We start from the raw sequence: 12615 nt of genomic DNA, 5'->3' as shown, positions 1-12615 counted from the left end.
ACATCTGTGTTTCATACGTACTTCCATGTCAGACACCATTTTGGTAGACTGCTCTACTGTCGCTATCTGTCGCACGACAACCAAACTAACAGTAGATTGGCGGGAAGGTTCAACCTTTACTACAACACCACCAACATCCATCTCTGACGTTACATATTAACACAAAAAAATAGGAGGCATTATTTACGGAACGCCCTATGTATTTAAGAAATAGCATTAATATTGCTTAAATGCATCATCGTAAAACCTCGTATGTTTATCATGCCACCTGAGGCCGTCTCAACAGAAAATTTACCTCTTTAAATTGTTTCAATACAATACAGGTTCTATAAAAATCGAATTTATATTTGTTTTAATGACTAACTTACGCATACATAATAAAGTTTTGCCCCACTTGTTGTAGTACTAAATATGTAGTGAAAGGACAGTATGCGATTAGTTCTTGCACCAAGAACTTCTTGTCTACTCTGAAAAACTTAACACACTAGTCCTCGCTTAACGTTGTTCCCGTTAACATTGTTTCGTTATTACGCTGACATTATCTAATACCACGGCTCCACATAGCCTCGCTTTACCTCGTTGTTGCGTCACTGTTCATCCCATAGAAAAAAAACCGCCGGAGTGGAGGATTATTCGCTCAGGCAAGTGTATAATGTTAACGAGACCGGGCCGTTATCCATCACTCACTCGCTTCATCCTCGGACATCGGTGAATACGATGTTAAATAAACATTACTGCAGTTTATAACTGCAGGCATTTACACCCCAAAATATACGAGTATTTACAACCGCGATCATATTGCCTATATTGTATTGTATGTTATGGGGGTGGAGGAAGGCTGGGGAGCGTAACCAACTTATTTCTTATGGTTTGTGGTCTACTGGGCAGAGTTCCTGGCTATAGATCCAGAGATCCGGGTTCGATTCCCTGCGCTACCAGATTTTCTGAGAAGTAGTGGGTCTGGAACGGGGTCCACTCAGCCTCGTGAGGATAATTGAGGAGATACGTAAATGGAAAAGTAGCGATTCCGGTTTAGAAAACCGAAATTAACGGCCGTGGGGATTCGCTGCGCTGACCACGCGACACCCTCTATCCGCTAAAGTTGGCACTAACTTAGCCGACAAGCAGCGGTCGCTATAGTTCGCTTGCGGACTAAAACCACGGAGTTAGTTCTCATGGTAAAAATGGACCCGTTTAATGTTGTTTCACATAGCGTCGCGGCTTCCAAGAACGTATCTAACGACGTTAAACGAGGCACATGTTAAGTAGCGTAAAAAAAAGGCCTAGTTATTGAAGGTCATCTTACAATTCGACCTTGGCTTGAACAACTAAGTTACATGTTTTAACGCCGTTTTATTACGTACTTATAAGGTACGGCCGCCGAAAACTTACATAACACTACTTTACAAATGTACTATAATACGTATGTGAATATATATATACACACACACACACACACATATTTGGAGTCGGTATAGCCAAGGGCTATGGGCTGCATAACCCTCGTTTCAGTCCCGGCAGGGCAAGATTTTTCTCTTCTCCACAGCGACCAAACCGACTCTGGGGCCCATACAGCCTCCTATCCAATGGGTATCGGGGGCTCTTTCTCGGGGAGTAAAGCAGCAGGGGAGTGAAGCTGACCACTCACCTCCATCCACTGCCGATGTCAAGAAAAGCGTAGCTATACCTCTACTCCCCGATATGATTTCACGGCATAGTGATTAACTAATTACGCACAGGGCCAGCTTTACCTTATTGTATATACATTTCTCATGAGAGTTACATTAAGGACAATTGCTTACAGCTGCAATTATTCCTGATTTAGGAGCCTGATGCAAAATTTTGATAAAACCCACAACGATTAACCGAAATGTGGCTTAATGTGAACTACAACACGTACAGTGCTTTTTGAACGGCCCCGAACACTTTCTCAAACTTGATTAAATTCTGATTAGAACTAGTTGCAACCCAAATACTTTAACCACTCTATATATTACTGTTACTGTACACACTACTGTCTTTGCCTTTCCTTCAGATGTTTAATGTGTTTTTCTACAAGTTTACTTTACGAGATGGATCCAAGATTTCCCGGTTTTAACATATAAGGAGCACATCAGGCAAGTAGCTACAGTCTAGGCCCGACATCAGCAGAGATGAGATGCTTGCTCAGGCTAATTTTCAATTAAGGTTCTGATCCCAACTATCTTTCCTATTAAAACTTTGTCGCTACATGAAAAGGATTACCCTGCTATTTGAATAGGGTTTACCGTCTTTCTCGGTTCTTTCTCTCTCATCAGCATACTAACATATTCAAACTGCCTCGTACTTCATTCTTCAACGTGGATTTTTCAAATAAGTTCTGGTCATAGGGTTCTCAATTAAAAATAATGCATTACGTTCTGCGACCGGGGTTCTACGCGGATTTCCTCAATTACTTCAGGAGAATGCTGGGTTGCTACTTCAAATTAGATTAGGACCACTCCTTTCAAGTCCCTTCCCTTTCGTCAATCACTGATCATCTTATCACTCGACGCTGTACACTGTAGTCTAAGATCGAGCAGGTTGGTATAGCGGCAAAACCGCCTGACCTGTATCTGGGAATGCCCGGTTCGAATCTCAGCCGGAACACCAGTTATCCTCAATCCCTCCAGATACGAGTATATGCTGGGTTAGCACAAGCTCTTCACTTCATTATACACCAATCACCCTACCATTCGACGCTAGTGTGGGAGGCGCTGACAGCGTCGTAAAATAAACCATAAATACAATAAGTTCTGGGAAGAATAATCGCATACTTTCCATTCACTACGAATGAGGCATTTGATATGAAAATTTGAGAGACTGTAATATTAGTACTACTGATGAGAGGGATTCAATTAGTATGCTGTTGATATGGGCCCGGGTGCCATGATACACGAAGACTGGTCCAGGCATTCAGAAGTTTTCAGGGGGGGAGGGACAGACACAGACAGCGAGGTGATCTCATAAGGCTACTCTTATCTCTTCAAAATAAGGAAAATGGGCTAAAAAGAAACAAAATTATATTTAAAGGACAGAATAATTGCGGAACTCCTTAAATTATCATCAGGCCTATACATGAATATCCATATTTCAGTTCAACCTTTCCCGTGTTGGTTTCTACATATAAATATTGCAGCCTCCTTCTAGAACATAACACCATGAAAATAAGGAGATGAGTATCGACGTTTCAGAGGAAACGATCTTTATGTGAAAGAGATCTACGTGTACTACCTTTTAGATGGTAATAATGGTTTCTTCCGAAACATTGGTACCTACCAACAAAAGTATGTGGCGTCAGATCCCAAAAGACCGTAACCTTAATATTTATCGCCGTACGAAAATCAAATTTATATTTTTGTATAGCTTACTACCTACGCATAGTTTTACAGTACTGTGTGATTTAACTTGTATTCCTGAAAAACTAAGAATACTTGAGAGATGGCTCACCACGTTTCTTTTACCGACATCAAAACTAAATAAATCCATAACCGAAAGGAGAGTTCTTGCAGGATAAATTTCTCGTGAATAGGACTGAGAGGGTTATACGACTATACGTAGTGATACAATGCTTTTTAAGACAAGATGTTTATAAGTACGTCTGTCAATAATACTGGCTATCACAGTCGGTAAAGAATTTAAAGATTACAAAAAAAAGCAAAATCCGTGGTTTTAGACCGCAAGCGAACTATACCGACCGAGCGACTGATGCTTGTCGGTGAAGTTTGTTTTTAGGACAAAAATCACTTTACACAAAACGCTATGTAGGAAAACGAAATGTTATGATGTCACTAGTCAGGTCAATCATTTGGATATCTCGATGGATGGTGGTGGTAGGTTATTTAACAACGTTGCATCAACTGAAAGCAGATCAGTATAATTCCTCTCTGATTTTGATGATAGCGCTGTTTTCGGTGTCGGGTGCTGGGATCTTCCAATGGAAACTCTGGTTACTGGAACTCTCAAATCTCGTCATATAATTACGTTCTTCCGCTTCTGCTTATTTCGAAAATCCTGTAGAAAGGCCTGAGGAAATTTCTTTCCTCTTTATTTTTTGACAAATAAAGCAAAAAAAAAATAAGTACTGCATTCACAAAATGAAACCGAGTCCCAACACCTGTTGGCACAAAATTGCTGTCACGTAGTCTAGTGATCCGAAACGCGATAACGCGAAAGTGCTGCCAACTGCTATTAAAACAATCTGGTTATCTGTCTGGCCGCATATTGTATTTACATTAGAACAGCAGAAATACCAACAGGCACGTACTCACAGACATTTTATGAACAAAATGAAAACAGTATGAGCTTCGATAAACAAATATTAAATCGAAATGTTTAACTTCGCTTGAGGGCACGTGAAATGTGGAAGTCTTTCGAAATTCTATATTTGCAACAGAACGTACCAGCGTTGGGGGAACAATCCTGCTTCATATTCGAAAGGTCATTGGTCCACTTTTCGAACTGGAGACCGGTTACTGTTTTCTAGTGGTTTTCCTCAGTCCCTACAAGAAACTTTGGGAATATCTTAAGGTAGACCATGATTTGTTCCTTCCACATCTTTCCTATTCATCAGTTGGTTACCCCCCCACTGGAATCTGCATAACCAGTGCAGCCGACAAAGCATCATTAAATACACCAGACACCATCAATCGCGCATTTACAAAAGTCACAACAGCTCCTCTGTCGCAAATAAACAACGTTCTGGAGCCAAAGGCTTTTAGTTTTAAACTTTTCACACAAAAATGCGAGAAAATCCTTTTAGTGATAAACATAAAACATCACACATTTTACAACATTCGATAAAAGAATTATCTTTATACTTCAGCTATGTAAGCCGTATTCCTTGTCAACCCTGGAAGACGAGATGAAGAGGAAGTAGCGAAGGAGAGGGTAGGATGGGCAGCACAATCTTAACGACGACCCGGAGACTTGGCGGTCTGCCTGCTTCTGGAGAGCTCTGTAAACGTTTTAAGACTTTTGCTGAAAGGATCAACAACCGGAGACCGACAGTGCTTAGGCACGATCGTGTTTCGCTTCGGCAGATGGCCTCATGATAAAGTTGACGAGGTTTCTCACAAAGCAGCTCCTGCTTCTTGCTAGGGGCTTGGTAAACGTACACGAACATCTCTGTTGACAAATATACTACTACTATTACTACCACCATTCTACGTCTACAAGGTATGTTATGTGTACACAAACACAAGCCGCGTCTTAAAAATGTTCAAGACAGATTACATTGCGTGTCTCGGTAGCTAGCATCAAGCTGCTTTCCATATCAGCTTCTTTGTTTGCCGACCTGAACAAGACGTCTACTCGATCGTTCAAAAACCTTCTGGTTGTATTTTAGTAGGACTGAAATTTTACATGAACAAAAACACACATACTCATACGAATGCGTATTATTATGGAGTACTATATGAGGCTTCCGTTCTGTGTAAAGGTACAACAGTGTTAGGAATTAACAAATATGAGCACATGAAGTGAACGGTAGTTATGGCAGGATAGAGAACTTCTGTCAATGATTAAGGGCGTCACTGTGATCTCCCACTTGCACTCAAAAAGAGAAAGGCGTGGTGGTGTAGATACTGCATCTGCCTAGTAACCGCGAAGTCCTGGGTTTATTTTCAGTATACTAAATTTAGGGGGCACAGAAGGTGTCTAAAATAAAGTTTCCCAAGGTGGGAGGCACCCAACCCACAAAGCCCGAGAGGCTTTCTTCAGGAAGCAGCCGAAAAAGCTGATTGTCTATTATCTTACACATTCTGTGGTCTAGCGGTCAAGAGTTCCTGGCTACAGATCCAGTGGTCCGGGTTCGATTCCAGGCGCTACCAGATTTTCTGAAAAGTAGTAGGCCTGGAGCGAGGTCCACTCAGCCTCGTGAGGATAACTGAGGAGCTAGTTAATTGGAAAAGTAGCGGCTCCGGTCTATAAAACCGAAATTAACGGCCGTGGGGATTCGTTGCGATGACCACGCAATACCCCCTATCCGCTAAGAGTTGACACTAACTTCGCCGACACGCGGTGATCGCTCAGTCGGTATAGTTCGCTTGCGGACTAAAGCCACGGAATTTTATAAACTGACAAGAAATGGCCATATTAAACTTCAAACTTACATTATAACAAAAAGTACTTCACAGACATTACTGATGCCCATTAGCAACTAATGCTTAAATTCCCAAAATATTTCAAGTCATTTTTATTGGTTCCTACGCCTCAAACTCTTTAATTCCCATCAAGGGGGCTTCACAATAAACGAGTTCGGGAATCACTTATGATTGTGACGCCGGTCCCTCTTCCTAGTTCCCACATTTCCTTCCCCCCCTCCCCCGCAGCACATTCTCTTGCCTGGTGATGGGGTAGCGGGTAACCCCAACCACCTCACAAAATTTCTAAGCTTGCAATGTGTTGTGTGTGTGTACACACTTCAATCAGATATACCAAAAATTTCGAAACATGATCTAAAAGGTTTCTCATATGCTGCAAACATTTCATACAGTAACCAAACTACAAGTTTTCTCTCTGTGAGACTGTACATTTAATATGAATTTACAATACTGGAAATTCAACAAGTGTTTCACTAATTTTAAGGGATTTATCAGCAACTACACCTTGCCTGATTTCTTGTAAGGTGGGGAGGTTGCTTTCATTACGACGGTATTGTAAGTTACTTGGTTCATAAATTTCCTTTCGAAAGTAATCTATTCCCTTATAATCTGAAGAAATGGTTCCACAGGTTTGTACAAAGTCTGAAATCTGTCTACAAAGATACATAACTGTGTACTGCATAATATTACAAGCCTAAAGTGTACACAGAGCCACAAGCAAACCATGATCTTGGCTTTCTCCCTCCTTTCCCTTTGTTTTTCTCTGAAGAAAACACATTAGAATTTGATACCAGCACAAAATAAATTTAAATTGACAAGCTAAGGAGGCCTTTCCACCTTAACAGTTGCATTATATTGTGACGTAGATGGCGCAATGCTCTGTAAAGACCCCCCCTCTACAGCGGTGACATAACAGGGGACACCGCGGTTACTACGCACCAATAAACAACTCTCTGCAGCATTCCCCAGCAACTCCTGTAAACACGAAGTCACACAACAGTGAAAGCTATCACGTAACTGTTTTCTGTGTTGTCAGTGTGGAAGCTACATAACAGTTACCAGAGTAACAAGTAACCAGACCCCGTGTGGAGGCAGGGTCGAATACCTCCACCGTGAACCTGCGAGTCGTAAGAGGCGACGAAAAGGGAAGTCTCAATTATGAGACAGTAAACTATGGTCACGAATTCCAAGGGACTCGGACCCCAGAAAGACTGCGCTGGCAAGGGCCAGCAGCATATATAAAGACAGACCCGTCCTCTCGTCAGAGAAGGCGCCACACAAAATCAAGACCGTAACTGTCAAACAGTAATAAATATCTGGTCATGAGCCCCACATGGGGCTCGAAACCAAGACTTACTGACTGACTGATCGTCAGTCGCAATGTGACATTGACAAGTAACCAGTCAGTTTCAATCTAGCAGTCGCCGAGTCGGGTTGTATCGGGTGCATGGCAGTGACTAAAGCAAGAGAAGCAAATGTGATACTGCAGATGGCAGTAATGGTGTACGTGTAATTGTGAATTGTGTAACTATGAGAGTGGGTGGACTAAATTCGCTATATCTAAGACGGTGTGAAGTTATTTGTCGCGTGACATATACCCAACACGTGACAATATCTTCATTCCATATTTGGTGTAGCCGACCCCTTTTTCTGGGTGCCTTACTAAACTCCATTCCACTGGCTGGCATGGTAAGCAATGTTCTTCCATTCAACCAGCATACCCGTATCATGTCAGTCACTTCTCCTCATCCATTTGATATTTTATTGTTTTTTCCTACTTCAGCCTCTTTTATAATTACTCACTCCCGACTCTATCCAAAAAAATGTTTTCCTTATACATCTCCTCCAAAAGCCCAATTCTGTTACTAATAATCCCACTGTATATTTATGTTTACAATCCAAGACACTGCTCCATGTTTTTTTTAATGGCTCTTCCAGCCCATTCAAGGCCCAGGCCTCTTTTTCAGTTCCGTAATCATTTTTCACACGCGGTAGGACTCATTGGACAAGTGATCAGCCCGTCACAAGGCCGCTACCTAAACACAGAATAAACGCATACACACACCAAACATCCATGTCCTGATTGGAATTCGAACCCACGATCCCAGGGTCCAAGCGAGCAAAGACAATTCATGTCTTAGACCAGTGGTAGCCAACCTGTGGTCCGTGGACACCCGGGGGTCCGCGAGTAATTCAAAAGGGGTCCACGGGATAGTTTATTTTCATTAAACTTTATCCTATCATGTTCCTCACACCTGGGATATTTGCAATGTATATCTCGGTCTCTTGAGGCCCATGGGTGAAGTAAAATTAAACGGGACTGTTAGTACCGTAACAGTACCTTCCCTTTGCAAAGCAGAGGTGAATAACCAACGATTTGTGTAGCTTTTCCCAAGGACATTTTATTTTGGTCGGCCTGTTGCATCTCAGACCCGTGTTTCAGGGTGGACTGTTGTCCTTCTTACCTGCTGTCTGACCAGTCTCCCCCTCCTCCCCACAAAATCCATCCTTCTTTGGTTGGGAATGAAGATGGGACCACTGAACACCTTTCTTATTTATTTCAGTGGCAGAGTGAACAACCTGTGTGTCTTTAGTTTCTGTGCAGTGGATTTTTATAATATTATGCAAGTGTGTTTTTCTCGGTTAAATATTCAGTTTGTTCACGATCTTATTTACAAAGGGATCGGTGGTTAAAGTGTGGATCGTTGATTAGGTGAGTGTTAAATTCACAATATTAGGCCTAATTGATATGTTCGTGATCTTCCGAATAAGCTCCATTTATAACAGTATTTTGTTGTCATAAATGACACATTTAGTGCTGTAAAATTGTAACTAACTGCTCCACTTTCATGATATGTAAAATATAAAAAATTTCCATTCTGGGTTTTATGGGGGCCGTGGTCAATTAACATTTGGTACAGGGGGTCCGCGGCATCAAAAAGGTTGGGAAACACTGTCTTAGACCACGCGGCTACTGTGACTGACCCTTATGATCTTAGAGAGTCTATAATAGAACATATAACGATTTTCTGCAATCATACCTATATTTCAGACCCATAACACTGAACTTGGCATTCAAGTAGCACCTAATCTCTTCTACCTTTCGTTGCACACATCTTTGTGGCTTATGCCTGTCTCTTCAAAGACAGAACTTAAATATTTTAACTGAAACATTCTCTTGAAGACGACCATATTTTTCCAACACTTGCTCATTAATATTTCAATTATTTTCCTGGGTCTCTTAAAGACGACCGTATTTTTCCAACACTTTGCTCATTAATATTACAATTATTTTCCTGGGTGGACTGCTGGCCCATGTCAAATTAAACTGTCAAAACTTATTAAAACTGACAGTCAGTTACAACATATAAATTATACTCTAGTGTTACTAAATAAATAATGCTAATTACAAAATCTACGATCTATTACAATTATGCACACATACACACAAGCGCAGGTCATAAAGCACATTTCTTTATTTTGTAGAAGACCAGAAGTCTGCCTGCCTGTCTGCTATAACAACCCAGATATGTCTAACATGAGAACGGGCACAAATTTGAGTTGTTTCCAGACTCCAAGCCTTTGACGTTGCGTCAAAGAGGAAGGCCTGGTTGGCACACTCTTTCTTCTTGAGAAATAATGAGACTCCATCTTCCATTCTACCACTTTTCTAAAAAGGCCCAAACCTTTCCGGAAGTGACAGGTCACCTATTTCGCATTAGCATCAGAACATGAGCAAGGACGCAGAAAAAGTATAATGCAGTGACTTTACGGACAAATAATGAGCGGAAAAGCAATAACACGTATCAACTTCATAAGTTGCTACTGATGGTCGTAGACAACAGCTTTTCCAAACAACGGTACATGTTACATGTATACTACATACTAGTGTCCCCTTGCAGAAAAATTGACATTGCAGTTTCAGACACTATTTTTGTTTTTCGTGGTGATTAGTGACTGAGCAGCCCTCGCTTGTTGGCGAAGTTAGTGCCAAATTTTGCAGATAGAGGGTGTCGCGTCGGCAGCGCAACGAATCCCCACGGTCATTAATTTCGGTTTTCTAGACCAGAGCTATTATTTCCTTGAAATAATTCCTCAATTATCCTCAGAAGGCTGAGTGGACACCGTTCCAGACCCACTACCTCTCAGAAAATCTGGTAGCACAGGGAATCGAACCCGGACCTCTTGATCTATAGCCATGAACTCTGACCACTAGACCACAGAGGCGGTCAGCATAGTTCACATGCGGACTAAAACCACGGAGTATGTTTGTGGTGGTTGTTTACATTACCTGTAACAACAGGAAATGATTTCTTTCTTGCCCTCACATAACCCTTTTGCTTTCATCTCCTTCCCTTCTTACTCTGGTATTTCTTTTCCAACTTTTGTCTCTTCTAATATCATTCCCTTCTCCCTTTCCGTTCTCCTAGTTAAGACAGCTCTCTCACCTCAATTCCTTTGTACCTCTATCCATTTTTTACCTTTATTTCCTCCCATCTCTTCTCCTGTACTCCTTTCCAATCATATTTTCATGTTCAACCAATCACCATTCCTCTCCTTATCTAGCAACAGCAGTAGACAGGTTGGATTATCCACATATCCTAGTAATGGCAGAAGACAATGTGGGTTTCCCCATATCTAGAAACAGAAGAAACTGTGGGGTTTCCTCCACATACTAGAGACAGAACAGTCCCCCCTCACCATATTTGTTGCACGTTTACAAAAGATCTTCCTGAAATTTACAGATGATACACCTGACACAAGTCACTCTTGAATTTATTTCAGCTCAAGTATCTTTTATTAGCTGATGACCATGACAAAAATCATCACGAGACAATTTCAGTGAGAAATATGAGAATCCCAAGCTGAACCAAGGGGATCTCTGCAATAAGGCAATAATTTTACAAAACTGTGGAAACACAAAACCTAAGTTCTTGATTAGTACTAGTATTCTGTTCTTTAGCAAACATCTAAATTAGAGAATGGATTATCCTACCCATAAAAAGAGATCTACTAAATTAAATTATGTAAGCTGACACAGAAGTCTGCTTGAGCAACTGCAGACTACAGAAAATAATTCAGTTGCTTACCTAACAACATCTTGCATTCGAACGCACAGCTCTTCCTTGGGACTATCATCATCCTCTGTGACGTGGTTCAGCACCAGAGCGAGAAGCCTCATCAGAGCTCCTGTTCAATAATAAAGGACTGTTTAGAACCATTACTGGAAACAATTTTACTTACACACTATTTTGACAGTTTGACTGATCACACACTCATTTGTAATGAAAATGTGCCTTACACATTTAGCAGTGAATCTGAATAACAATGCTCCAGCATAAATGCCATGATGCATCATTTAAGACACATATTTGGCAATGTGATTTTTGACAAAGAGAGAGGAAATTACAACATGTCATCATTATATATGAACACAATTTGAATTTTATTAAAATAAATTATATTTAAGTGCATAATATTATAATTAATTCCATGCAGTAGAATACTCAAGAAGCTGGCAATCACTCAGCTAGTCAAGCAATTTAAACTTTTATCAAATGCACATGTTCACTGATGCACTCACAACAGCCCACCACTGGATTCTACCCTAAGCAAGGCAAATTCAGTCACTCTTGCCATGTTTTTATTTAAGACCCACTTTAAAATATCCTCTCATCTGTGCTTAGTTATCCGAAGCACTATCTTCCCTTCACGCTTTCCAACTAAATTCTTATTTGCCTTTGTTATCCAACTCTTGAATGGTCCAATCCATCTCATCCTCTTTGATCTGATCTCCCCAACAGTATTTGGCGATGACTACAAATTAGAAAGGTGCTCATTACCTCATTTTCACCATTCCTCTTCGTTAATGTTGTTCTCAAACACAGTCAATCTATGTTACTCACTGCTTCAATATAATATTATTAATGGACAGCACACTGTACTGAGCTTCTGATATACTTTGGGACATTATTCTTCTTGGTGAAAATTTAATGTGAGGTATTGTGAAAACAAACAGGCATATCTGAAGTATGCATAATACAAGATTTCACAGCAACATCCTTCAACAAGCACACCAAACCCTTCCCAGTCACAGCTGAACCTGCTTCATGCATGTTGTGGGAGTTCTGATACTGACTTGCATCATAAAAATAAATATAGATGTGCTTAAAAGAATATTCCAAACAAAAGATGCACTTGACACAGTTCCTACCATAAATATTTCATAATCTACACTAATTCTGAAAGAAATGTCATGAAAAATGGCAATGGACTCTGAAGAACTTTGTGTTTCACATTCAGCAATCCTTTCATCATTAATAACATTCTATTCTATAAATGATACAAACTCCGTCCCAAGTGCAAACAATATATATTATATGTCTTTGATCTTGTTCTCTTCTACACTACATGTTTCGGCCTCTATCGGCCATCATCAGGTGTATACTCTTAACGTTGCTGCCACACTGAACCCAGTCTAAAATTTAACATT

The 12615-nt window shown here is 40.7% G+C and overlaps 1 protein-coding gene across 3 annotated transcripts in view; it reads right to left on the bottom strand.

Annotated features, from left to right (window-relative positions):
• Nucleotides 1–12615, bottom strand: part of LOC111870043 (S phase cyclin A-associated protein in the endoplasmic reticulum) — a gene marked incomplete at its 5' end in the record, with an annotated part of 200597 nt that overhangs the window by 123751 nt on the left and 64231 nt on the right. For 2 of the 3 annotated variants that reach the window (XM_033753659.1, XM_023861996.2), the window contains 1 exon segment: nucleotides 11213–11312. In XM_033753659.1, the coding sequence (XP_033609550.1) occupies nucleotides 11213–11312 (100 nt within the window). 3 annotated transcript variants of the gene reach the window in all.

The sequence above is a fragment of the Cryptotermes secundus genome, unplaced genomic scaffold (assembly GCF_002891405.2).
Source record: "Cryptotermes secundus unplaced genomic scaffold, Csec_1.0 scaffold165, whole genome shotgun sequence".
Lineage (NCBI taxonomy): Eukaryota > Metazoa > Arthropoda > Insecta > Blattodea > Kalotermitidae > Cryptotermes > Cryptotermes secundus.
Note: the sequence above shows the minus strand (reverse complement) of the source record. Positions and strands in the feature narration are given on the sequence as shown.